At 58.9% G+C, this 27,296-nt stretch overlaps 1 protein-coding gene across 1 annotated transcript in view; it reads left to right on the top strand.

Moving 5' to 3' along the window:
- The window catches only part of LOC119089788 (maestro heat-like repeat-containing protein family member 1), a 34,198-nt gene extending 9,984 nt beyond the window's left edge, over window positions 1–24,214 (top strand). The window contains exons 10-35 of the mRNA XM_037212604.1: window positions 309–431; window positions 871–1,108; window positions 1,601–1,780; window positions 3,104–3,208; window positions 3,726–3,851; window positions 5,069–5,247; window positions 5,893–6,024; window positions 6,399–6,542; window positions 7,120–7,310; window positions 7,719–7,851; window positions 8,376–8,567; window positions 9,206–9,321; window positions 9,638–9,755; window positions 10,580–10,748; window positions 11,074–11,212; window positions 11,790–11,952; window positions 15,431–15,636; window positions 16,382–16,513; window positions 16,959–17,073; window positions 17,331–17,477; window positions 18,135–18,161; window positions 19,990–20,178; window positions 20,686–20,841; window positions 22,261–22,395; window positions 22,855–22,957; window positions 23,990–24,214. Of these exons, the coding sequence (XP_037068499.1) occupies window positions 309–431; window positions 871–1,108; window positions 1,601–1,780; window positions 3,104–3,208; window positions 3,726–3,851; window positions 5,069–5,247; window positions 5,893–6,024; window positions 6,399–6,542; window positions 7,120–7,310; window positions 7,719–7,851; window positions 8,376–8,567; window positions 9,206–9,321; window positions 9,638–9,755; window positions 10,580–10,748; window positions 11,074–11,212; window positions 11,790–11,952; window positions 15,431–15,636; window positions 16,382–16,513; window positions 16,959–17,073; window positions 17,331–17,477; window positions 18,135–18,161; window positions 19,990–20,178; window positions 20,686–20,841; window positions 22,261–22,395; window positions 22,855–22,957; window positions 23,990–24,138 (3,807 nt within the window). The 3' untranslated portion in view covers window positions 24,139–24,214. The remainder of the gene's footprint in view (window positions 1–308; window positions 432–870; window positions 1,109–1,600; window positions 1,781–3,103; window positions 3,209–3,725; window positions 3,852–5,068; window positions 5,248–5,892; window positions 6,025–6,398; window positions 6,543–7,119; window positions 7,311–7,718; window positions 7,852–8,375; window positions 8,568–9,205; window positions 9,322–9,637; window positions 9,756–10,579; window positions 10,749–11,073; window positions 11,213–11,789; window positions 11,953–15,430; window positions 15,637–16,381; window positions 16,514–16,958; window positions 17,074–17,330; window positions 17,478–18,134; window positions 18,162–19,989; window positions 20,179–20,685; window positions 20,842–22,260; window positions 22,396–22,854; window positions 22,958–23,989) is intronic.
- The last annotated feature ends 3,082 nt before the right edge of the window (window positions 24,215–27,296 follow it).

The following is a 27,296-nucleotide window of genomic DNA, read 5'->3' as shown; positions in this document are numbered from 1 at the left end:
CTCTCTCGCTCTCTCTATCTCTCTCTCTCTCTCTATCTCTCTCTCTCTCTCTCTTCTCTCGCTCTCTCTCTCTCTGTCTCTCTCTCTCTCTCTCTCGCTCTCTCGCTCTCTCGCTCTCTCACACACCACTCTCTCACATCTCATTCTCACTCTCGTGTGCGTATGTTGGTATATGTGTGGGGGGGGGGGGCGCGTGTGAGTTGTGTGTGCGTGCGCGTGCGTGGGTGTGGATGTGCGACAGTAGGGGTTTGTTGGCGGTGCGGCCCGGCTGGCGCTGACCGGCGGTGCCGTGACCGTCCACTTCTCAGGTGAAGAAGGCGCTGACGCAGGTGATCGTCGCCCTGGCCCACCGCGGCTTCCTGACGCAGCAGGACGGCCCCGTCTTCATCGAGTTCATCGTGCGCCAGTGCTGCCTGGCCGACGACCCGCCGGTACGTCAGGCGGCGTCGCTCGGCCCCGCCGCAGACGGGACAGCCGGGCTCGGTCTGGCCTTGCCCTGCCAGCCCCACATAAGCGGGGCGTCATATCGACTCGTTACTCGGAGACCCTTAACATCAGGTGGACACGTGACACGGTGGAGAGTTTCATCCCGGCAGAATGCGGTGTTCCGCAGACGCCTCGCTAGTCCTGCATGACTTTCCGCCATATCAGAACAAAGTCGTCCTGAGATTAGGAGGCTGTCTGCCGGTCGGTACGTATCGCTGCTGGTCTACAGACCGTCGATGGCAGACTTCTCTGAGCTGAGGGCGACTCTCGGTGCTGCCGACGCCGGCCGGACCTGCGGTGTCGACTGCGGCGCCCCTCTGACGGCGCTCCCGCCCCGCTGTCGACGACGCCCCTCTGACGGCGCGCCCGCCCTGCTGCCGACAGACGAAGCGGCCAGTGGAGGCCGAGGTGACGGCCGAGTCACTGCGCGCCATGTGTGAGAATGTGCTCCACCTGCTGAGCACCACCGTCGAGCCGATGCTGCCGTTGCTCTGGCCGCACCTTCTTGAGTACGTGGTGCCCGAGTACGCCGGCGCGCTGCCCACTGTCATCAAGTGCGCCGCCCAGCTGGCCGGCCGCGCGCGTCGCATGCAGCCCGAGCCAGACATATACGCCAACAACCGTGAGTAGCCGGCGCGGCCGATAGACGGCGCCGTGACTGGCGCAGAGGAGCACGGGCGGGTCGGGGGCGTCCCGTCGGGCGGAGCTGAACAGGGGGGGAGCCTTTTTAATTGCGGTTGCTTGTAGCTGCCTCTGGCATGCGCCCGTCATGTGCTTGTCATGGCATGTCCCCGTCAGACGCCTCCAGCCCCGTCGTATGTTTGTGGATAGAGACATGCGACTAGGTCATTAGATGGCAGTGGTCCTTGCGTCTCGACGTATGCCAGCTATGTAGAAAGAAGAAATGTACAAGTACATATATGAATGTAATAGCTGTTCACATTTTCCGTTTTAAATGCTACCTTTCGGGCTGACGGGTGGCCAAATCGTCCCCCTTCACGCTTCATATGAGAGCGTTTCTGGATTGTTTGGTGGCGCCTGACGCGCCTGCTAACCGCGCCGTGTCGCGTCTAGAGCTTGTGATGTGACGGCTGACGGCCGGCCGCGCCGCCAGCGAACCTGCATCAGCCGGCCACGCTGCTGTCGTACATGGTGGTGTGGCTGGGCTGTCCTGAGCCGGGCGGCCGCGGCCAGCACGCGCTCCAGCTGATGGACGGCCTGGTCAACCAGATCAACACCGGCCTGGCCGAGCTGTGGGACCTGCGGCTGCCGGAGCTAACCGACAAACTCAACGGTCAGTCGCCGCAGCTCGGGCAAAAACTCAGCTGGTCAGCCCTGGGTAGCTCACCGTCAAACTCTGCCATCATTCTGGGGTACTCCACCGTAAACTCTGCGGCCATTCCTGGGTAGCTCACCGTCAAACTCTGCCATCATCCCGGGCTACCTCACCGTAAACTCTGCCATCATTCAGGGGTAGCTCACCGTCAAACTCCTGTGAGTTGCTGTGCCTGCACAGCAACTCAACAAACGTTGAGTTGCTGTGCAGGCACAGAGCCTGCACAGCAACCTCAACGGCCGTTGAGGAGGGGGTCGCTGACGCATTGGAGGTCGGTCGGGAAGGCTCCCTGGCAGAGTCAGCGGTCGGTGAGCACTAGTTTGCTGTGAAACTCGGAGTTCAGTTGGGGATAGCTCTCTATCGAACCCCATGATCAGTGGGCGACGAGTCGCTGACAGACGTAACGGCAGAGGGTCGTTCGCCGGCCAATTCGAGGACAGCTGGGGATAGTTCTCTGGCAGACTCATTGGTCATTCGGGATTAGCCCAGGGATTGGTACGGTCGTTTGGTGTGACGGCATATCGCCGAATAGCCCGCCAGCTAATCCCGCTTCGTCGCTGAGAGACTCAACAGCTATTGGGTGATCTATCACCACCCATTCTACCCAAACCATTGGGTGGTTTGTGTGCAAACCCAACGCACGTTTGAACAGTAGAAAGTCGGGTGGTGACACACTGTCACACCAGTGGTCAGTGTTATGGGTTAGACTCAGTTGATGCCTGGAAGGCCCGTGGACGGCATGGGCTCAGTCGCAGGCTCCTGCACAGCTGTGGGCTCAGTGGGAGCATCCCATTGGCTGGGCACGGACGCCCGGATGTGTGACGCGAGCATCTCAGTGGCCGAGCACGGACTTCCGGATGTGTGACGCGAGCATCTCAGTGGTCGAGCACGGACTCCCGGATGTGTGACGCGAGCATCTCAGTGGTCGAGCACGGACTCCCGGATGTGCGACGCGAGCATCTCATTGATCGAGCACGGACTCCCGGATAAGCTTGCCCGTTGCGATCAGAGGTGGTGAGTCGGTGCGCAGCGAACGGACAAGCATGCGTGAATGCGAAAGCCGTTGGTTACGTGCGGTCACGCAACCCCCGCTCCTCCATCCACTTGTGTCATGTGAGGGCGCTAGCCTTAAGACGCGTACAGTAATCGAGACCCACCTCCAGTGACTGTCAAGTCCAGCCGGCGCCTCCGGACGCCTGCCTTCGGTGGCCACGGCGGTGTGCCGAAGCGTGCCGCGTCGAGTGGGCCGTGCGGTGAACCCAGCCTGACGTGTCCCGACAGAGAACTACGACGGCCGGCACGGGCGTGACTGGGAGCTGGCCGTGCTCTCCTTCCTGCGCGAGTCGCTGGTGGCCGTCGACAACCAGGAGTGGGTCGACCAAGTGGGTAAGTGTCGGCGGCGCCGGGCGCCCGGTCGCTGCCGTGGCTCGGGGGGTAGTGGTGCGAATGTTAGCCGCTGTGTTGTGTTGATTGGCACCTTGCATCGGAGATTGGAGTCTAGCGAGCGTATCGTTTGTCTGTTGGCGCGCACACCGTGGAGCTTCGGTTGCACAGGAGCATGGACACGTCAGCGTGGCTGCCAGTTTCGCGCGTCAAGTTGTCGCGCGGGCTTCTGATTCGTCGTGGGGTCGTTCACGTTTGTTTGTCACCCTGCAACCTTGGCCAACTGCCCTGCGACACACGTGAGCTGGCGCCTGGTGTGAAGTCGTACCCAGCAATCCTCGGCACCCCGCGAGCCAGCGCGCTGATGACACTGGCAGGGTTCAGCGGCAGCGCGAGCTGCAAACGCTCAGCCCTCCGCGCCTTCCGTGGCCCGCTCCGGCCCGAAGACCAATGTGACGTCACGGCCCGCTGTGTTGGTGTCAGGGCCCGCCCTCACTATGCCAGTGGTGCCGGCCGGTAGGCACGCTGGGCCGGTACTCGCCGCTGCGCACGGCCGCCACATCGGCGCTGATGATCCGCCCCGCCCCTCCTCTGGCCACGCCCGTCCTGCCGCCGGCGCGCCGACAGATGGCGTCGGCCGATGCCGGTCAGTGGCCGGCCGCCACCGCCGTGCGGCGCAGTGGTCCGGTCACAGGCCCGGGCAGTCGCCGCGGGCCGCGGGCCGCCCCTGCCAGTCCCGCATGGGCCGCTCCGCGTCTGGCGCGGCGGGGTGTGGAGTGAGCCGGTGGCCGGGGCGTGCGCCACCTGGCGGGTACACTGCGCCGCACGGTGCCGGCCGGCCTCGGGTGTGACGGGCGCGCGGGGCGGCCGCTACCGGCCACCACCGGGGGCATGGCGACGGCGCGGCCGGCTCGTAGTTTGGGGTGTTGGCGGTTTTTGGGCTGGTGCTGGTCGATCGGGGTCGATGCGCGAGGTGCTGAACTAGTCGGGACCGGGCCAAGTGTTGTTTGTTGTCGGCGACGGGCACGCGCCGGGCGCGGCTCTGGCAGTTGCAGTGCGTGAGCGGAAGCTGGCCGGCCGACAGATAGCGGACGTCGACCGAGTGGCTAATGCTTGTCGCCGTGCGTGCTGCTTTGTGGGCTTGTATTTAGGGAGGCTCGCACTGCTAAAATTGGCCCTTCGTAAGGTCGGTACGGCTTGAGTCGTCCTTTTCCGACTATTTGTGATTTGTCCAACAAATATGTTTATTCGCTTTAGCGTCTCTCATAAAACTATCGTTCGGCACAATAGAAAGCATGTTCGCGTTGAAAGATAATGTAGTTCGCGTCGCATGAAGCTCTGGGTTCTACAAGAGCTGCTTGCTGCTGATGGGGTGGTCCTTGTTTTATGTTTGATGATGTACCTATATTTATAAGGTTTTTTGGTCATTGCCGACATTCTGAATACCTGTGATTAGCTTTATTCTCACCAGGCAGGCGGCATGCGCCATATGGCCGTCAGTCATCGCTTCCCAAGAGTCCGGTCATCATCTGGCAATGCTTAGGTTTGCGCGCCACTGGTGCGCTCGCTTGACGCTGTTCTCGTCTCGTGTCTTCAGGGGCTGTGCTCGTGACTGCATGCTGTAAGCCTGCCTTCCTCGGGTACCACCCGTACCATTTCGTTGTCACTCAGGCGCTTATAATTTACCAGTCTTGTGACAGTCGCGCTACGTCTGTCTGGCATATGTGTACGGTGTTCACATCGTGCGTCATGCGTCACGTGCCCGCATGTCCTCCCAGCCAGTGGCCAGCCCCGGCCAGGGCTGACACCAGACGTCCGGCGCCCCTTCTGGTGCCCTGCTGAGCCGGCGGCGTGTGTCGACAGGCGCTGCCATGGCCGGCCACCTGAACTCTCCGCTGTATGTCGACCGACCGCGCGAGCGGGCCTTCCTCATGCGCTGCATGGCCGCGAGCGTATGCCGCCAGCAGCATAAGAAGCTGGTGTGCGCCCACATCGACGCCATTTTCGCCGCGGTCCGGCATACGGAGCCGTGTGAGAGACAGGTGAGCCGATGGGCTCCAGACGGCCGTGTGAGAGACGGGTGAGCCGATGGACTCTAGACGGCCGTGTGAGAGGCAGGTGAGCAGATGGGCTCCAGACGGCCGTGATAGGGGTTAGTCGAACCGATGCGCTGCAGACAGCCAAATGCACAGCGCTGGGGCTGTCATTCCGACAGTATCCGACATCTGCACCTTTATTGGTATCTGTCTATTATCCCTTGTGTGCGACGGCAGTCCGAGTTTAGCCTGTTACGTGATAATGCACCACCAGTTGACAAACCGTGTGACCTCAGCGGTGTGTTCGCGCGTTCTTTTTTCTCCCGGATCGTGCTCGATGGTAATGAAAGCGGAGCACTACGCTGCAGTGGGCATAACTACGCTCAGTGTGCTGGTTCTCCCCCCTGCTCTTCACGGCCGACACCAATCTGTGACGGGTGGCTCTCGGCCTGCCCAGGCGCCGGACGTGGCTGACATTGACACTGGCGGGCGTGGCGCTGGTGGACCTACACTCGCAGCGGGTGTGGTGTGACACTGGCGGGCGTGGCGCTGATGGACATACACTCGGAGCGGGTGTGGTGTGACACTGGCGGGCGTGGCGCTGGTGGACACGTACACTCTGTGGCGTGACGCAGACGTCTCCGCCGGCAGGGGTGCGCGCTGGCGCTTGGCCTGGTCTCGTCCGTGCACCTGGACCCTGTGCTGGCCAAACTGGACCAGGTGGCGCGCGCCGAGCTCACCAAGAAGCCCACCGGCCTGCTGGGCCTGATGAAGGACACCAAGGTGCCGACCAGGCGGCTGGCCCAGCGTGGGGTGTCAAAATACATTGTCGACACCTCTCACCTGCCCCTGCCTTCGCCTAACAGTCAGCGCTTGAAATGACAAAATTTCGTGGAGGTGATGTCTGATGCTGCTGCTTGTCTTTTGTATCTGAGGTCTTGTACGTTTTTGGATTATCTAACGATCTTAGCCGAAAGCGTTCAAAAGTTTACTTCAAAAACCATTTGGGTGGTCCTCAGAGCCTATTGTCACCATGATCCGACACTGCTGCGAGGAAGCCCTTTTGGCCACCAGCGTGTGCTGCCCGCGTGCCGCAGCGCACCACCAGGAGGCAGGAGCGCTGTGTGCCCTGACAGGCGTGTACCGTGCAACCGCAGGGCGAGGCGGCCCAGGAGCGGATGCGGGCCACAGTGATCCTGTGCTACGGCCAGGTGGCCATGATGGCGCCACAGCACCTGCTGCTGGAGCGGTTCGAGGTGCCCGTGTTCCGCGACCTGCAGACCTTCCTGCCTACATGCAAGGTGAGGCCTGCCGGCAGGCTCGCAGGGAGGCCGCAGTCCGGTAGAATGGCCAGCCACTGATTCGGGCCAGGTAGGTAGTGTTACTCCCGGCACTCAGACACTGGGAAACCAGGGCGTCGGGTACCCGCAGGCGAAGTGTAGTGGTTCGTAGATGTGCGCGGTTATTGTCAGTATGTCAAGCATGTCATCTGATCTGGACTTCACTTTCGGTGTTCCGGTGTTCCCACCGTCTGATCTTTGTGTCACCGGTAACGCGGTATGTGGTGGTCGTCCGTCATTAAAGGTGTGTGCAGAGTTGTCGCTACTCCCCCGTCTTCCCCTCCTTTGCCAGCAGATAACCGATGCGTGGCTCCAGCTAGACCCGCCCTCGCCTGATATCGGTCCCCCTCAGTATTGTATCGGCACTTGAAGCCGCATTGTCGTCCCTTCCACGGCCACATCACACTGCGGGCGTAGCTCGGGCCTCGCGTACGGCCGAGGCACCTCCTCCGCTGCCTCGTTCCGGTATCGCCGGCGCCCGTGCCGCGCGCGGCCTGGCGCGGTCGGCGCCCCGTGACACCCTGACGCGGTGCCGCAGACGGCCGAGGTGCGCCGAGCTCTGGTGGAGACGTCCGGCGAGCTGGCCCGGGCCCTGCACCCGGACCGGCTCAAGGAGCGCTACCGGTTCCGCGGCCGCGACCAGCTGCTGCAGTTCACGCTGTCGGCGCTGCGCGTGGAGCACGAGCTGGACGTGGTGCACCTGATCCTGGCCACGGCCACAGCGCTCGTGTGAGTGGCGTGCCCGCCGCCGGCCGCGGGCGACTCCCGAATGCGGCAGGCCCGTGGGAGGACGTAACGTTCGACGCGGCTGGCGTCTCAGCTGGTTCTCGTGTATTGTCGGCCGCGGGTGGCCGCTCCGCCTGGTGGAGTCTGTGGAACACCCCGCCATTGTCTCTCCGCAGGTTTGCTTCCATTTGCCGCACTTTCAGTGAGGGCAGAACTTCGGAGAGGTGCATGGGGAAACTACACACACCATCAGCATTATAAGTGTTGCCGTCTAGACGTCAGGCAGCCCCTGTGCGCCAGGTGGCCTTGGGCGTGATGTGGCTGTGTTGTGATTGGTCGAGGGTCGGTCGGTGACCCTGGCTGTGGGGCCGTGGGCTGCGTGCGCTCACCGGACGCCGGGCGTGCCGACAGGTCGCTGGAGCCGGCGCTCTCCACCGAGGACCGCACGCGCATGCTGCAGACGGTGTTCGAGGCGGTGTACCCGGTGCGGCGTGAGCTGCCGCAGGACCACCAGTCCACCGTCCAGTACCAGATCCACAGGAAGGTGAGCCCAGCACCGTCGCTTGTTGCGATTTATCCTTCGCGTCGGGCCGGCGCTCTGTACACCGGATCATCCCGGATGTCAGCAAGGTGACACCTGCGTTATGCTGCCGGCGTTGACTCGTCAGTTCGTCCACGAAGCGCGATAGTTATAGGCTCACGTGACAAGTAGTTCTCGTGTCTTGAATCTACAGCTACCGGAATGTCAATAGTTTCTGCTAAAGCCCAGAACTTTTTTCTGAAGTATTCTGGTCAGTGAAAGATGGGCACTTTTACAAGAGAATGTTCGGTGCGCATTGCGTTCATTTTCGCAGCACTAAACCCCGTTAATGATGTTAAGATGATAGTTGATGTTAAGCTTTACTACAGAATGGTGTGGGGACGGCAAACTAGTCTCTGACCTGTGACCCCTCGGAGGCAGCAGGGAGCGCGCCTCAGGGCCTTGAGGCCGGCGGTGGTCGCCAGTAGTATGGGCTGCACGGACCGCTGCCGCCCGCCGGGTGACGTCTCGCCGCCCCGTCCCGCCAGATCGTCTCCGAGCTGGACCGGCTGGTCTGCACGCTGCTGCTGCGAGACGTCACGCCGGCCGTGCTGGACGACCTGGTGACGTCACTGGTGCCCTGGGTGACGTCACAGGCGGCGCACGAGCGGGCCCACAGCATGTCGACGCTGGGCATGGTGCTGCAGGCATACCTGGACAACGTCCAAGTTGGCGAGGGTGTAAGTGGTGCTACGGAGCTCGTGGCGACCCGAGCCCAGCCGGTCATCGGTCCTGACTCCGTGGTGATTTGTGTTTGCAGCGCATGACTGGTTGTTTTTTCCCACGAGTGCGAACCGGAACGGCGGTGAGCGGGTGCCGCTGCGGCGCTTCTCCCCGCCCGGTCCGCCCTGATGCCGTGCTGCGGCGCCGCGTCTCCCCGCCCGCTCCGCCCCGTGCCGTGCCGTGCCCTTCGTCCTCATGCCGTGCTGCGGCGCCGCGTCCCCCCGCCCGCTCCGCCCCGTGCCGTGCCGTGACCTCCGCCCTGATGCCGTGCTGCTGCGGTGCGTCTCCCCGCCCGCTCCGCACTTATGCTGTGCCGTGCCGCTCCGCCCTGATGCTGTGCCGTGCCGTTCCGCCCTGATGCCGTGCCGTTCCGCCCTGATGCCGTGCCGTGCCGTTCCGCCCTGATGCCGTGCCGCTCCGTCCTGATGCTGTGCCGCTCCGCCCTGATGCCGTGCCGTGCCCTCCGCCCTGATGCTGTGCCGTGCCGTTCCGCCCTGATGCCGTGCCGTTCCGTCCTGATGTCATGCCGTTCCGTCCTGATGCCGTGCCGTGCCGCTCCGCCCTGATGCCGTGCCGTGCCGTGCCGTGCCGGCAGAATCCGGTCAGCTTCTGCGTGGGTGGCCAGCTGCTGGCCACGCTGGTGCCGCGATGTGTGGACCCAGAGCTCACCATTCGGCCCATTGCCGTCGATGCTGTCCACACCGTGCTTAAGTGAGGCTTGACACCATCTATCGGGGTGGGTAGCCCCTGAGGAGGAGCAGTGGGAAGCGGTGACGGTCTGGAGTGTACGGTGTTGTTGGCGCTCCTATGGAGTTGTATGGAAGCGTTCAGCGCGCCTTACGTTCGGGTCGTGTGGTCCGGCAGTCCAGCCAACATCCACCAGCCATCATTACGGATGGGCTGTCATTAAGGTCGAGATTAGGGAGATTAACTTTCTAAAGCAGAGAAAAATATGGGCGGGCTTTGAACGTATCAGCCAGATGTACTGCCCGTTTGTTGACTGTCGTGCCTCCCTGCGCACGGGAAGAATCGTGTCGCGGTACGAGGGCAACCAGTGGGACATGGAGGCGATGAAGGAGCTGCGGGAGAGGCTGCTGAACGCCGAGGAGAGCAACCTCAAGCAGGACATGGCCACGCTGTCGCAGGTATGGTGCGGCCGGCGGCCGGTGCTCCGGTATACAGCCGGACCAGCGCCGTGGGCTGTCGACCCACGGCCGGCGGGCGCATGGAGGGATGGACTGGTAGCTGCTTAGCTGACTCGCGGGGCGGGAGTATTGTATCATCCTGATAGTATGAGTCCAAATGGTTTTTGTCTGAAGAATGGCCGCATTCATTTACCATGCGAGTTGTGTGTATGTCTACCTGGTCTACCGGAGTAAATATGCTGCTCGATGCGTCATGCATTGATTACGTCATCGTGCACTGCATAACATTGATTGAGAGCCAGTGACCGGCCGCTGTGTCTGGAAATCGTGCGTCCGAACGCCAAATGTGAACGCCTCGACAGTTAGGTTTTTCTCGACCTTGATCGCCGTATGGCTTATGGAACGGCAGGATTGGAATGACGTCATTATGACTGAGTGACATCATGAATGGCGATGTGAGTTTGAAATGCTCTCCCCGATCTACCTTTCCCAATGTTGGCGGGCGTCTAGCCCAGAAACTAGGGAGGCTTAGGTTTCGAGAGGGGCAGGATTGTGAACATCACCGAAATGTCTTCAAAATGTCTGTTTCAGTTAAAAACGCCATGTGAATGTGGAGCACTTCCTTTGATACATGTGGAGTCAGATGGTTTCTGGGAACTTTCGTGCGACTGTTGACCGGCATCTTGCACACGCAGCCTGACACCTGACGTCTGACCTGAGCTTACTTAACCTGACCTTATCGGACCGGACCGGATCAGACTGGACTGGACCGGTCCTGGCTGGACTTGACGTGGCCTGACCTGACCACACGCGGTCACCGACAGATCCTGAGCGAGAAGGTCAGCTCGAGCCAGCTGCGGCCGTTCTTCGAGACGCTGCTGCCGGGCCTGGTGGACCGGCACGCCACCAGCTCGCTCGGCGCCGCCGTCGCCACCACCGTCCTGCTGCGCATGCGCGGCGCCGAGTTTTACCAGCACGTGCCGGAGGTGCTCCGTGAGTGATGCCCCCGGCCTGCGGACCGGGCCGTCCGATCCGCCGCGTGTGCGGCGCCAGACTCGGTCTGTTGCAACCGCATGTCCGGATCCACTGTCGGCGCGCTGCAGTTGCTGCATCGGTGATAACGCGGGTGGCAGGGAATGACCAGTCGTTCGCGCGCGTGTGGCTGGTATGCCCAGTGTATCCGACGCTGGTAAATGCGTGGCATTGACCGCTGCGCACGGACCACGCTCGGCGGCCGGGCGTCTGCGTTCGGCCAGTCGTCGGTGTTGCTGACGCCCCGGTGTTGCTGACGCCCCGGTGTTGGCGCGCCGTTCCGCAGACGGCTTGCACACCAAGCTGGCGGAGATTTCGCACTCCGAGACGCGCCAGGAGACCCTGTGCGCCGTGCAGACGCTCTCGTCGCACCACATCGTGGCCGTGACGTCGGCACTGCTCGCCTACCCGCTGCCTTACGACGAGTCAGTGGGTCGAGGCGGGCGCGTGGCGGGGTGCTAATAGACATCCAGTGTGGACGGAGTTGACACGAACCGTGAGGGGTTCTCAAATCGCAAGGAAGGCGGGCATGCTGCGCCGCATGACTTCGCCCCCATTGCCCATTTTGAGAACATGACTTCAACGCAGTGCTCGTATACGCGCGTTTAAATGCTTCCAGCCTCAACCTTTCGCGGGAAATCGTTGCAGTTATTTTCCCCAGTAATATTTTTCCGCGGGTTTGTCGTAGGATTTTGATGTCACGTGACCAGTTGTGATTTAACATGTTTCATTGCTCAGTTTTTGGTCGTCACGGCACCTCATCATGCCGCACTTGAGACAGTATCAGCGCTCGGGGTTCGCAAATCACGGAAACCTTGCCGCGTGCGATGCTTTGCAAATTTCTGTGGGCGCAGGTAGCCCGGGCTTCCAAATTTGTGATGAATTCCAAATCTCCATAACCCGGTGCCATCTGCATCGGTGCCTCTCGTTCTGCGGTGGCTGACCTGAGCGTCTGACCGTCCGTGACCCGCCGTGTGACGCTCGTTCCGCTCCGCGCTCCAGTCACGTGGTGGACTGCTGGCGCGTGATAGGCCGCGACCCGCGCCTCTCGAGCAACATCCTGCAGCAGTTCATGGAGCTGGTCAGCTCGTCGGCGCCGTACGAGGAGCAGCGTGACCCGGGCCGCGACCAGCCCGTGCGCATCGCCATGCTGCAGCCGCTATGTGTGAGTGACCGCCCGGCCAGGCTGGTGGGACCGTTTGGCGCTCGCGCCGCTGGCCGCCGCGTTGTGGGCTCGCTTCAGGTGGTGTTCGAAGCACCGTTCGGGTGGCCGGCGGAATGTGATGCGCTCCGGTGCAGGGTGGGGTCGATTCGACTCCATGAAATTTCAGAAAGTAAGGGAGCTAGATACGTCAAGTTGCCAGTGTAGGCAGGACTCGTATGTGAATTCGTGTGTGTGAAATGGTTTAACTTCTAGCTGGTAGCCTACGGGTCAACTAAGTTCGAACAGGCTCAAATTACAACAAGTCCTAATTGCCTTCAGACCTCACACAATCAGCCTACATACTGATACTTTTTAGCAAAAAAGATACTTAAAGTCGGTGGCATTATTCAACCTTCCAGAAAGAAAAAAATATTCAAAAATGATGTCGGCACTTTGATGTTCGATTTTAAAATTTGCGTTGAAAAGCACCGCAGATGGCAAGTTCTTCAACGTAGCATACTTATTAGTCATATTAGGTCAGTAACCTCGCGTGACCGTCCTAAAGTGAAGAAGAGATCTGTTGTCTCTGTAATCATGGAATAGAAATGAGCGTTAATCATTAACCCGTGAAACAATCTCCAGTCAAAACCTGTTTGGCTTTGGCCTTAATCTGGCCTTGATAATTGTCCCTGGTTTGGCCGTGGCCTGACCGTTATAACTTCGCAAGATCAATGGAATTAGTTGTTTTCCTAATAGCATGTGTGAGTTTTATAGTTGGCTAAGAAACCATCGCAAACTTGTATGACTTCGTCCAAAACTCTTGTTAAGTGAGCCTGAAAACTGTCATAATGATTGCCTTTGCTGGCAACTGAAGCCTGGTTTTTAGCCGGCGGGTGCTAGTGACGTCGAAATAATATCTTGTGCCTCTCAATGCCAACAATACAGTTGTCTGCAGCTACACAAAGTGGCGCTGCTATTTTACACCTTTTGGGAGTTTTTGTCACTAAAAGGTGTCGAATTGACCCCAGCGTATCGTGTGTTAGCCTCCGCCCTTGCTTCCGTTTTGTTTTCGTCGGTGTGGGCCTCTCACTGTTGCGGTGATGTGTTTTGCCTCACGCTTTTCCGGTGTGGTCTTTTGGCATGCCGTTTTTCGGAGCCTGTCTTCCCTTCTGTGACTTGCTTTGCTACTCAGCCCAACCCTCTGTCTTTCTTGGCCGGTTTCGGCTGGTCCGCGCCTCTGTCGCCGCCTCTCTCCGTGTGTTCCTGTGCGCAGCGTCCGGCCTTGTGGCTGCCGCTGCTGGCTGCCGCGCTGCTGCTCGGCGGGCCGGCGCTGGCCGCCCTGCTGAGCACCGTGCTCTACCCAGCGCTGCTGACGCTGGCCGCGCTCGGCTCGCCCAGCCGGCGGCCGGCGCGCCGCTGGCTTACTTACTGGTGCGTGCACGCGCTGCTGGCCGTGCCGGGGGACGGCTGGGCAGCGGTGCCGGCCTGGTGCCGGCTGGTGCGCGTCGCCCTGCTGCTCTGGCTGGCGGCGCCGGCACGGCTGGGCGGTGGCTGGCGACTCGTGTACGGCCGCGTCTTCCGGCCGGCCCTGCTGCGCCGCCACTCGCTTCAAGACGAGGCCACGTGGCGACTGCGCGAGCTACTAGACGTGGCGACCGAGAAGTCGGCGCAGCTGACGGTGGAGGACTTGGTGGCGCAGCTGGAGGCGGTGCCTAGCCGGCCGGCGGCGTCGCCCGAGTCGGACGACTTGGACTCTGACTCTGAGTTTTCCGAGGCCGAGCTGGAGCGGGCGCTGCAGGAGGCCAGCGGCGGGCAGGTCAGCGGCGAGGTGTTCGCCGACGAGGAGCCGCCGCCAGCGTCACCCGCCGCGCTGCCGCTGCTCGCGACGGAGACGGCGACGGAGCCGGTGGTGCGGCGCCGGCCGCCGACGGGACGGCCGCCGCTGCCGACGGCGGCACCGCCGCTCGGCCGGCCGCAGTCGGAGCTGGCGGTGCCGCAGGAGTCGCCGCGCCGCCGCAGCTCGTCCTGGTTCGGCCGCATAGTGGGCGAGCCGGCGGCCGGCCGACCGCCGCCCCGCCGCAACCGGTCCATGTCCAACAGACGCGATTAGCCCGCATTGAGGTGCACAGTCCCCGCGCGTCATCCACACCGCGCCGACCCGAGGGCCACCGGCTCGGCTGCGGATTGGCTGGGGATGGGGAAGGTCCCCATCAGAAGCGACGGCGGCTGCCCGCTGCCGCCACGCGACGAGGCTGCCCAGCTCGGACGCCTGTTGTGTGGTCTGCTGCTGCCAGGCCGCCGCTGATGTGGCCTTGACTCACACGGACCAGTCTGCAGGTCGGCGGCTGGCCAACGGGTGACAGTGAGCTTTGGACTCGGGCTGACGCTTCCAGTGCATGGCTCCCACTTCCTCGGTCGGCGCTGGAACAAACGCGACGGCCAAGTTCACAACAGGCTGGTGTCTGCGAATGCGGGCACCTTCTTTAATATTATCTTTGCTAGTTACCGCAAAGGCGGGAATAAATACTGTTCACGTACGTGTGTGTGTGTTGTCTTCTCAACAAATCCAACAAACGATTCGCAGGCTATGGATGTATACATTCTTGCGAACGAGAAATGTGAATGATTGATTCGTGTGGATTCCCGTTGCCGTTTTCATATTGCGGAGTTGAAGACTAGTTTCTTCTAAGCGTGCTGTTTTGCTGGCGCATCACAGCATCAGTGGTGTGGGGCTAGCGGAGCAGCTGCACTGGCGCCAGAACGCGGCCCGGCTTGTACCGGCGCCAGAGCCGGGTGTCGGCGTGACAGGCGACCCGGCGCCGGCCGCGCGCGTCTGTGGTCGCGCGTGGGATGTAAACAGGCGCGCGCGCCGCCGCCGCCACGGGTTGCGGACCGGAACTTAGTAAACACTCCGCTGCAGAGAGCCGCGTCGCTGGCCGCCGGCGGCGGGATCGCGCGGCGGTGCCCCCGGCGCTATCTGGCGGGCGCGGCCCTAAGCTGAGTGTCGGCGGTCGTCTCGGGGCTACCGCCGTCGAGGCGGTCCGCGGGGCACTCGTGAAGTACGTCTTTTGACGCTGGTTCGTTTGCTGCTGCTGCGACGTCCGTGTGTGCCTTCATTTCTGTATATGCGTGATATTGTGGTTATATTCACCTTATTTACTTGTTTGGTCACCTGGAGCCCGCCAGTATTCGCGACATCCGCTGTTGGTCGGGTTCCTCTGGTCATGCTACTTTATGCCTGCTCAGTCCACGTGGCGATGTGTCAATGGCATGACCGCAGTGCAGACCGCGCATCGTGGCGTGAGGCTAGGACCTGCCTTTGCATAAGCTCTCCCGGCAGCGTTTGGAGCCGGCCCGGCCGCTCCTGACCCCGCCGGAGCCCACTGGCCGGGGCCGTCTTGCTGCGGGGTGGCGCGGCGCGGTGCCCGGCGCAGCCGCCGTCCCCGCGGCCCGGCCGGCCCGACTGGGAGCTGACTGCCGCCGGTCTGTCGCCCGGCAGGCTATCAGTGCCATGACGGAGATGTTCGCGCTGCCGGAGGTCGCCGAGTCGTGTGCGCCCGACGTACCGCAGCTGCTGGCGCGTCTGCTGTTGGCGCAGGCCGCTTACGTCGGCGTCTTCCCGCCCGTCTCCGGGGCCGCCGTCAAAAACCAGCCGGCCCACTCGTTCGTGCCCAACCGCGGTGCCTACAAGCTGAGCCCCTTCAGGTTCGTCGGCACTGCCGCTGACGTCACGCACGGCCGCTGACGTCATGCACGGCCGCTGACGTCATGTACGGCCGCTGACATCATGCACGGCCGCTGACGTCATGCGCGGCCGCTGACGTCATGCACGGCCGCTGACGTCATGCGCGGCCGCTGACGTCATGCACGGCCGCTGACCTCACGAACTTGAGGCCCTGATATCATTGAGGGAAGTCGGCGATGTTAAAGATTTCAGCTGCTAGCTCGGGTCGTACGTGCGCATGATGCTCTGAGATTGTAAAAGCGTTGACACGAGGATGTTACACTTGTTTCAGTATATCTGTCGAATCAGCGTCAACTAACGCCCAACGTAGCCAGTTGTGTTCACCACAGACCAGCTTGACCCCTGATAACGAATCCGTGACCTGAGGTCGTATTTTGATGGCGTTGTGTCCATTTCCACGACGGTGCTGTCCAACATGCAGAAGATGCACATCTTGCACTTGACCATTTGTGGCGTATTGCCGTCTTAATCGGCGAATTGTCAAGAGGATTGCAGGGGTACCTCGACTGCGGGTTGCGCCGAATCCTTTGGAGGCATGCCTGACACGGCACCGAGCTTTGGTAACTACCAGTGATTTTGCAGGTTTGTATGGTTGCAGATTCACTTGTTGACCACCTCCCCTTCCTAGAAAATGCAAAATGCATGTTGTCCCAATCCGCGGGGTGTACGTTCTTGCCCATCAATGTTTTTTCGTGTGCCCGCTAGGATCGCTAGTGAGGCGCTACTGGCTTTCCTGCGCTGCGTGCAGCTGAATGAGCTCGCCGAAGTGATGACGTCACGCACAGAGCCGCTGGAGGACCTCGGCCGCTATTCAGAATTCGTTATTGCCATGTCAAGGCAGGTGTATTTCACGATATCATTCGAATGTGGTTTTATCTCTCATACTGTGTCAAGCCCATCTAATAATGCAGATATAACATAATTTGCATCAGTTGAATATAACATAATTTGCATCAGCATCTGTCATTACGTGTTACGGTGTGCTAAGGCAGGATATAACGCTTATGATAATAGCACACCCGAATGTGCATCCAAGACTCTCGAATTTTGTCTTGGAGATGTAACCGAAGTAACTGATTGTTTGGTGTGGCCTTGTCGTGGACCATCGGACAGTCGGCCCTGGTCTGAGCGACTGTTTGGTGTGGCCTTGTGGTGGACCATCGGACAGTCGGCCCCGGTCTGAGCACAGACTGTGGTCTGAAGCCCTGCGACTCTGGCCGGCCGCTGTTCGCCGCCCCCCTGCCCTGTTCGACTGCTGACCGTCCGCTCCCGTCCGCTGTAGCACGGTGGTGACTCAAAGTCCGCACTTGATGGCGCCTCTGGTCAGATGTCTGGCTTCCGACCTCTCCAGCATGTACGAGGCCCAGAGGATCGCCGCCGTCGCCTTCTACGGAGAGGTGAGCCGCCCGTGGTCCCGCTGAACTCGCGCTGCTCAGGGAAAGGCACGAGGCGGCCTGCACTCTGGCTCTGCCCAGTCGGCTGTGCTGCTGACGGTCCGTCTGCGATGTGCTGTCAGTCTTTCGCCGCCACATGTGAACGGGCGGCTCTGGTGATGGACATGCGGCGCAGGTCGGGTGGCGGCGCACGGCGTCGGTCGCTGCTGGGAGCGCGCCGCTGTGCGTGTCGACGGCTGACCGGTGCCGACGTTCCGCAGCTGGTGCGGCACCGGTGCGCCGGCAGCGTGCCGCTGATCGAGACGCTGCTCAACAGCCTTGTGTCGCGTCTGATCGACTCGTCGCCGGTGGTGCGCCGACTTTGTCTGCTGGGGCTCGGCCACATCAGCTGCCTGGGACACCCGGGGGTGAGTACAGGGCTCACATCAGCTGCCTGGGACATCCGGGGGTGAGTGCAGGGACCACATCAGCTGTTTGAGACACCCGGGGATGAGTGCAGGGGCCACATCAGCTGCCTGTGACGCCCGGGGGTGAGTACAGGTGCCACATCAGCTGCTTGGGACACCCGGGGGTGAGTACAGGGGTCTATTCAGCCGCCTGGGACACGGGGGTGTACGGTAAGATCTCCCGGTAGCAGATCTTATCGTATGCCTGCCGTGTCCTCCCTCTAACATCAGCAGGACGGTACCCGACCAGCTCCTCTTGCTCAGCACATTTTTGTGACAAAAGACGATCTTTTGAAGTGGCTATTGCTGCGACCAGCTGAGGGCGACGCCGCTTGCATGGCTTGCATGACCTCTCCGGCACTCGTCAGGGCCGTGGACACACTAACGCCGCCGACCCGGTGGATGGATGAACTGTGGTCCGTCTCAGTGTCTTGTGCCGTTCGCCCCCCCCCCCCCCTTCCTGTCGCTCTCCGGTGGTATTGGGGGGACGGGGGGCACTTATGTGACGCTTGTGTTGCACGTATGTGACGCTCTGCTCTGTGTGCTTGCGTGATATCCTGCTGTTGTGCGCGCTTGTGAGGCGCTCTTCTGGGCGCTGACGGCTTGCGTTCTTTTCAGGGCTTCGGTGTGGATTACACGCAGCTGGTGAGTGTGCGCTCGCCGCAGAGAGACCCTCTGTGCTCCGCATTTTCCCGACAAGCCCTGTCCGTGATCACGCGACGCCGAGGTACCCATAACAGTCCTTTCAACACACTTCTTGCAACGAGTTTTATATGCTGCACATTGCAGCGTTGAGTGGCTACGCAAAGTGGCCACAACATTGAAAAGCATTTGTGGTTCGGTGGTAAAGCCATGATGATGGCAGCCCGTGCGGTAAAGCCATGGTGATGGCAGTCCGTGCTCTGCCGTGGTCATCGGAATGAGAGAGCGTTCGGACCAGCGCCCACTGCCGACAAAATACCAGCACGTCGGCGACGGCGAACGGCGCGGTGGTGTGAGGCACGAGAACCAGGGTGGAAGGACTCCAGTTCGCGGAAGCCGGGAAGTGGGCAACCAAGTGCGAAAGTTGGGCGGGGGTCCCAAACGGCGAGCGACGTGTGCACGGCGTGCGCAATGGAAACTAGGCCGAGACATTGAGGAGACCAGTTTCATTAAGCAAATGTCATCTAGTTAAAGAGTAGTGAATCATTGGAATGGGTCGACAAACGAAGTAGTAGGGAGTCCCTCTCTAGCAACATTAAAACACAATTGGACAAATTCTATCAGTCTAAAGATCTCATTTATAGCTAAATTCATGCTGGTCGGGTGGTAAGATTAGATGCTGGTCAGGTGGTAAGATTAGTTTCGAGGATGTGCACGGAACCTGAGCTAGGTCAACCTCGGTGGGCCCTTGTGGCTCTGTTGGCGAAATGCATATGTCTTTATGTATTGCGGTACGACACGTGTACTTCTTGCAGATTAAAAACGTCATGACTTTTGCGCTGATTGAACACACTGCCTGATCTTCGGAGTGCTTGTGTTCACTAGTCTTACGATAATGTGCTGCTTCATCGACTTAGGTTTCCTCACGGTCTCCAATGCTTGAAATCGGAGATGTATTTTATCAATGCTTCCAGTTGTGTATGTTCTACGCTGCATCTCGTTAAGTGCTTCTCGATGAAAAACTATCGGTATTGATGTCTATAATTTGAAAGATGTGAAAAGTGTGTTTTCGGTGTTTGGGACGATTTGAATGTGAAATTTCTAAGATGGTTTTGCCGGAAATGGTCAAACTAAGCATTTTTCGAAAGTCATCGGATGAACTTAAGATGCTGCCATCGGTCGTTATAAAATATCTGTTTCTTGTCGATGAATGTCGAAAGTAATGGTGAGTGAAAGAAACAAACCGGATATGAAGTAGGAAAGGGAAAAACGAATTTAAAAAATTGCTTGTCGTTAGGTAAGAAAGCTTATGTCGTGGTTTGGTCGAAGTTAGATTTCCACCGGATCAGAAAAATGGTGCATTTTATAAAAGCTATTGGAAAATATTACACTGCGGTCTGAAGCGGGGTTCGCGATGACACTTTCACGAGAAAACCCATTGTTTTGTCCAATCATTTTCAGGGCAAATTTCATTGTTTCGAACGTAGTAACTGAGAATGGGCTTCAAAACGGTAGGTGCTTGGTGCGCTTCTCTATGTTTGTATCATCGATTTTGCGACATCACGAAGCATGCAGCGCAACCTTTATAGGAAAGCGCCACGCAAAAGCGTGCGAATCTCGCCTGAGCGGCTGGGGCATCCTCCGGGTCCGTGAGCGGCGCGTCATGTCCGCTGCGGGGTGTGTGCCAGGTGGACCTGCCGTGCGTGCGTGTGGACGTGCGGACGTGTCGTGCGTGCGGGTGGACCATAAGCGTGCGAATCTCACCTGAGCGGCTGGGGCATCCTCCGGGTCCGTGAGCGGCGCGTCATGTCCGCTGCGTGGTGCGTGCCAGGTGGACCTGTTCGCGCAGCAAGTGATGTCGGCCATGCTGGGCGGCCTGGACGACCGCGAGGACGTGGGCGGCAGCATCCCACTGCAGGCGATGACGGCCCTGGCCGGCGTGCTGCGCGTCGTCTCGGAGCAGCAGGTCCAGCACACGCTCATCCCCATCACCATACGGATACGGGTCTACTTCGAAAGTGTGAGTCACCACACCGGGCACGGTGGGGGCAGGGGGGGGGGGGGATAGCGGGGATGGACACTCCGAGGGTTCACCCGAGAGTGGGCTGGCGCTCCTGGCGCGAGGAGGAAGGAGGTGGCGTAACCGGGATCTACGTGGTGGTTTAGGCAGTGTGCTAGGCACGAAGCAGCGGCTCACTGGGCCTTTGTTAACTTACGGTCTCTGCCAACGGGGCACGGAGATGCGAGAGTGGTTTGCTGATGGGTGTGGCCATGGGCATCGGAATAGCCGGTCAGCAGCTTTTCCGATGCTGACCGTTGAGTAGGACGTACTGTGGCATTGACGGATTGGTCGGCATTATTATCACGTCTGTGATAGCGTCGTTCGTGATTTGGCTCTGGTTGTGGCGTCGGCTCTGACGCCACCGTAACGTCTCTGTCCACGTCTCGACGTCAGTGGAACCACGCCGCGACCTGACCGCCCGCCAGGCTCACGCTGTCGCTGGATTAGTTCTTGCGTTGTCCGCAGGAGTCGTTGGCGCTGCGATCGACGTCGTTTGGCCTGTTCGGCGCCTGCTCAGCCTTCTGCCAGGGCCCACTGCGCGACCAGTACATGGAGCAGACGCACAACAACCTGATCTCGCTGCTGATCCACCTCAACGACCCCGAGCCGGACGTGGTGCTGGTGAGGCTAACAGCGAGACAGGCGGGCTCGTCGCCGACCAGGTGGACCGCGCGCCGTGCCACGCCCGGCTGGTGCTGGTGCTGGTGCTGGTCCCCAGCCGGTGGCCGTGTTTGTGGGGCGTTGCCTGGCGGGTGTCGTGATCGCGCTGCGGTCGGCATCCCCAAGCAGGCTGGCAGTTTGAGATTGGTTTCACCAAGTCTGCCGGATGTATTTCGATTATCGATATCGTCAATGCCTTAGATAGCTCATCAGCGCATTGAAGAAGCTCATAAGGGCATAAATGCGTTGACATATCCGTGAGACCACCATACCCCCCGCCATCCGATGTAACTGGGGGTCTGCCGTGGTCCGGATCTCGAGACTGACCCCTGGCGGGTTGGTGCAGGTTGTCGCCAGCAGAGCCCGCGTGGCGAGGCTGGGTGGTGCCTGTCGCCTCCCCTCAGCATATGCTGATCAGGCTTGTGCACCCGTTGTGGACGCGCCTATTTTTAGTGCTTAAAGGGGGTGTTCCGCATTTATGTGGAGGTTTGAACTGAAACAGCTATCATGAAGATCACTCGGTGCAGTTCACAGCCCTGCCCATCTAAAAACCTAAACACTTTTAGCTTCTGGGCTACACGCCCACGAATATGGGGAGAGTATTTCAAGGTCACCTTGGCACTCATGACGCCACGATAGCGTCATTGAAATCCTGTTATTGCATTAACTATGGAGCCATCAAGGCCAAAGACATGTATTTGTCGAGTCTTCATACCCACCGTTCAAGAGCACGATTTCCAAACATATTACGGCCGTCAATTGGCTCCCAATCACTGTTGTGCAAGGTGATGTAATCAAACAATGACGCATTGAGGAACATGTCCGCTAGACAGAGAAATTATGTCGTCTAGAGCAGTCTTTTTCACTTCAAGGTGTACCAAAAGTTATAACTGGGCTTGTTTCATCACATCTGTACTTGCTTCAATATCTTCTACTGTGAGACGTTCCCTTTGATTACAAATGTCATATGAGATGAGGCTTTTTTGTCTTAATTCACCATGAGCGGTCTCATTAGCCCGAAAGTTGCGTTAATGCAAGTCATTGGGGCAAAGAGAAGCATGTCAGTAAAAGCTTGTGTCATTTAATGAAACATGTGCTCCTCATGCCTGGAGTTCCTTTTCATGTTCATATCGCTTCTCACATTTTTTAGAAACTTCAACCCAACCCAACTCATCATTACATTTTGATAAATATATGTGTTGTGACAAAGATGTAGCATCTTGACAAGAAACAGAATGGGATCAATTCAATGTGCCACTATTGATTTCACATTCGTGCCGATTGGGTTACCCAACGCGCTAAGGCCTCTACCGCTTCAGGTCTATAATGCAGTCATATCACCCCGTCATGTGACCGGGGTTTGGGTGACGGCTGCTGCAGGCGTGCAAGACCAGTCTGCGGCAGGTGGGGCCGCTTCTCGAGGCGCGGGCAATCAATGCCATGTTCCAGAAGCACCTGATCGATGAGGGCAAACTGCAGTACGCCAACTTCGTCAGTGATCTCTCCAAACTGATGGTGCGTCCTCGGGCTCCTTCTCCGAGTCATTGGCATCTTAAACGTGTGATTTGTCATCGAAGCTGTGTATTTTGAGGTAGGCTGGTGAGTGAGAAACTTCTAAACGTATGCATTGTGTCAGCTTAGGTTCTCTTCGTCGTAAAAGGTGATAATTGTGGGGATGTGAATGGTTGATTAGCCGAAGACATCCCAGATTGAAGCCTGGCGGGCAGGTGCGACCCCCTGTCCTCTCTGCGGGCTTGTGCGCATGTGGGTGGCGCAGCCAGTGCCCCGCCGCCCTCACTCGCGCCGCCGTTGTCAGCGGCCAGTGTCGCCTCCGTGGCGGCGGTGGTGGTGGCGGCTGGTCTGATGGGGGTTGGTCGCGTCGGGCAGACGGTGACGTGCCCTGCCTCTCTACCTCCGCCCCCTCCCCTCCCCCGGCACGGCGCCGTGACGCCGGCGCTGGCCTGTCATCCTTAGGTGCAGGAGCTGGAGCCCAAGCTGCACATGTACATTATGAGTCTGCTGGCGCACTTCCGGTCTGGATGGACGGAGCTGAAGGGCACTGCGGCGCTGTTGGTCGGTGAGTGGACGACCTGACCGCAGGATACCCGCGGCCTGTCTCTGATCGGCGGTCTCGAGGTGCGGACTGACGGCGGCACAGCACTCACCCGCTGCTGAGTGCTGAGCAGAATCGGCAATCACCAGTGTTTGCTAGGGGGGGGGGGGCTGCTGTCACAGCGGCGGGTTGGCATCGCGTTTTGGTATAATGAGAGTTACTTGAAGACATCGAGCAACGATTTTTTTGCATGTAATGAATGGAATGTCACTGGTTTAGGCCTGAGGAAGGTTTGGAACCAGAGTGCCACGGAGACAGCCGTGATGTGTGATCCGCTATACTCATCGATTGCGGACCAGGCTACATATAGATAGGAACAGTGGAGATGAGGTACTGACGTCACTGGAACATGTGATTTCTTGTGACCGATGTAGCGAAGGGAACCTGCTTAGTGACCGATCATTTGATGACCAATGAACGCATCCACTTGACAAATACCATGCTGTTGGAACACTACTCCGTATTCTACGCGGAGATGAGGTCATTGTGCTCCAGAGCCGCTATCGTTGGGGTTCACTGAGGGTACCAGCACGCTGGCTGGCACGCTGGCACGCGCCGTAGTAAATGTCCGCCAGAAGCCGAGCACAGTGTGACGTAAGGACCACACGAAATACTGTCGGGGCTGAACAATACAGGGCTGATATTCCCGCGAGTGTTGTGCGGTACAGCGTACTCCGGGCACGGGCCGGCCCGCGTCCGGCTGTCGCCAGCCGGCGCGCCGTGCAGAGCCGACTGCCGGTGCCCCGGTGTCGGTGCTGTGTACCGCCGCAGAGGCGACGTGCGCCAGGAACGGGTGTGATTCAGTGCTGTGCGCCCCACTAGCGCCACCTGTCATACTCTTCCTGGCATCGCGTCCCTCGCACGCAGTGAGCGCAGTTGGCTTGCGTGCCAGCCGTCGGGGCGGGTCTTACAGGGACCGTCGGGTCGTTTGCGTAGTGGCCTCGTGACCGGGCGCTGGAGTGTGCCAGGTCCCTGACCGGCGCCGGCCGCCGGCAGCGTTCCTGCTCTGCAACCTGCCGACCGAGCACCGCCAGAATGTGAAGGTGCAGCCCGTCTGCTCGGGCCTCAAGAAGCTGCTGCAAGACCCCGACTGGCACGTGCGCTCGCAGGCGGCCAAGGCCATCTCCCTACTGCACGACTACTGAGGCCGCCCGGCGTCCGCCGCCGGGGCTGGTGGTGCAGGACGGCGCTGGTGCACGGCAGCGCAGACGGCTCCGCCGCGCTCGCGTGCTGCACGGCCTGGCAGCCGTGGCAGCACCACCGCCCCCTGGTGGCGGGCTGGTTCGCTCGGCTTCGCGATCGGCGCGCTGCGCGAACGGTAGCGGGCTGGCGGCGGGCGGTGAGCCGCGCTTCCTGGTCAGCAGGACCGTGGGCGGGACTTGTGCCCGGGTTAGGGCTTGGCCAGAGCTCAGTTACGGTCGCGTGTCACGTGCGCCCGCGGGCGAAGCGTGCCTCTTCGACTGGCTTATGTTTATCAAACGGCAACGTTCCGAGGACTGTCCATTCCGCATATCTGAAACGCGAAGTTTCATGCGTGACCATCAGGCCTGCCCCGGGTGTAGGGAGTATGCAGCTGTATCAGCCTTCTCCGCCCGTCCACGGCGGTATTTCTTGCCGTTTGGGGCTGGCAGCTGTGGTTGACAATCCCCCCGACAGGTGGCAGGGGCGGCTCGGCCCGGCGGCTGCAGTGCCTTTCCCCGAGCAGATTGTGTCCGGGTTTCCTTTCAGTGCAATGAGACATTCCCGAAGTGGCGGCATTATCTTTTTGCGTTGCCATCGTGTGTCCCGCCGGCTGGGAACCGTGTGGCAACACACATATATACTACGCGAATGTAAAGGCAGCCCGTGCGCCACTATCCAGTGTGGCGTTCCGGCGTTATCGCTGAGTGATAGTGTTTTATTGATATCTGAGGCGTAATAAACATGAATTCTGGCGGTTAACGACGTGTTCCGTACCATTGGCCGTTTTCTCATGAGCGCCGTACGGCACTGCGAAACGCAATGTTCGACATGGTACCAAACGAAGTGGCAAGGAAACAGCTGTAAGTGCCGTTCAGCTGCAGTGTCTCAGCTGTGTACAACGGCAGGGTGCGCTCCGCGATCTCAAGCCTGATAGCTGCCAAACGACTCCACAAGGGTGCAAAAGGGCCTCGGCCATCAGTGCCTTCCTTATGTCACAAGACGTCACATTGCATAATCAATGAATAGCTCTACAAGCACATTGGATTGCACGCTGTAACACCTCCATCCTGTCCTGGGTGAGGGGCTGAGAAGAAGAGCTTAAAGCACGCCGCATTCGGTGCCCTGTCTGTGGGCACAATGTCATCTAGCACCAAGAGAACTGTGCTGAGAATGTATCTATGCAGACTGGCCACTGCACCTGTAAATGGCTCGGTCGTAAAGGTAAGCAGATAGTCCAGACAAGACAACATAAAAAAGAGTACCGACACAAGAACTTGATACCGCTTGAGTTCTAGCGCATTACTGACGTAATGTTTTGACAACACGGATAAAACGGTGCAATGATGCGCACTAGAGGATCCATGGACCTGCCTCTGTTTTTTTTTTGTCGTATTCGTGACATGAATGGAGCTGATGAGCGCAGCAGGAGAGTACTACTGTAGGTGACGGTCAGAAATGGTGGAATCGCCCATGCGCAGTCACGCTGCTCCCCGTTTGGATCACCTTCAAAGCCTTACTCCACGTCAGTGACTTTTCAATAGGGCTGTTTAATGTTGAAATGACTGCGTCATTAGTGGTTTGAATGCGCCGGTATTGTATGAGGAGTCAATGAGGTAAATGTGACAATTCATATATGGTCAGATTTTTATTGATCTTGGGTGGCTGGACCAGACTTGTTTAGTCAACCCTGTACCAAAAGAAATCACCGGTTCCAACCCTGAGTTTTGTGGCTCTCATCTTTTTACATCACTAAGTTTGGGCATGTTAGATGCATGTGTGATACGGACTGACGGTGAGAAACACGACCCTGGCATGTTCTGGCGTAAGGTGATGTTGAATGATGTGTAAAGACCAAATGCATTTAGTCATAACATATCTGAGAGTTTGGACCACACCATGTGACCTGGTGACTTTCAGTCACAGTCATTGTCAGAGTTAGCTTTGATTTGTGAATATGCCTAGTTTACCAATGGCTTTTCAATAGAAAAGAAGCCTTCCCAAATTGTCAACTAGTTAAGTGTTGTAACCTAGAATTGGAAACTATGTGCAAATTATGACCAATCATCTTGTCGTGCATTTCACTGAAAAGACAATTGATACTGTCAGACTGTTGCTGACATCCTTCATAGGTTGACATGATGCAAGATTATGTCTTGCAACAAGGGTATAATTTTGGAAGACTATGCCCTTGCTTAGTTAGGGGGAGCTGAGTATTGAAAAACAACAGTTTTCCCCCAAGGTATTCCAACAAATGGGTTACTCCCCAGATTTCGTCCAGCCCCTTATCAAATTGGGGGGGGGGGGGGCAGTCTCCCCCTCCCTCAACTGAAAGAGACATTACACACCTGGTTTGCAACACGACTAGTGGCTTCATTTTTGTCGTAAGGTGTGGGTGGCACACAGGTAGGTGTGCTGGAATGCTTCTTGAAGTGTGGTAGAGGTACGAAAATGCCCCCTACTATCCAAGGCTTTATTTAGCTCGATTGAGCCTTGCCTGACAGAAGGCGACTGAAAACAAATGTGAACTATGAATACCAGCAACCATATCACAAAATCACCACATTTTCCTCCGCCTGCCAGTCTACGCATCACATAACAACAGAAACACTGGAACACTTCAGCTTGCGCTTTGACCCTGTATCGCGATTAGCGGCGGAAGGCTCCGGTGACAGTGCGCGTTCCCCAGCCACTCGAGCGTTACCCACACTCTACACGTTCGTAGCCGCGTGATGACCATTTACATGACGTAGTCCCGGAAACGCTCAGGTGCGCTTGTTTTACATGACGTAGTCCCGGAAACGCTCAGGCGCGCTTGTTTTACGACAGGAGCGTCACGATTGAATCACCAGAACAGACTCGGGCGGAGACGCGTCTGTACCTGCAGGCACTGGTGGCAGACATGGGGGTGCTGCAGAAGGCACCTCTGTCACGTGGTCGGGCACAGAGGGGGCATCAACAGGTGGAACATTCAGTACAGTTGGCACCTCTGAAAGTGAAATGTCTGCAGGGGCAGTTGTTTGATGCTGGGCCGGACCGTCGTCCCCGCGCGGGGCTCATGTCTGAGCGAGACAATGGTTTCATGACCGTCAGCTAGACGAACATGGTGTACTAAGGGTTTTCC

This window comes from Pollicipes pollicipes, unplaced genomic scaffold (genome assembly GCF_011947565.3).
Source record: "Pollicipes pollicipes isolate AB1234 unplaced genomic scaffold, Ppol_2.1 Scaffold_3087;HRSCAF=3621_pilon_pilon_pilon, whole genome shotgun sequence".
NCBI classification, from domain to species: Eukaryota; Metazoa; Arthropoda; class Thecostraca; order Pollicipedomorpha; family Pollicipedidae; genus Pollicipes; species Pollicipes pollicipes.
The sequence above is the reverse complement of the archived record's forward strand: the minus strand, read 5'-3'. Positions and strand labels throughout refer to the sequence as shown.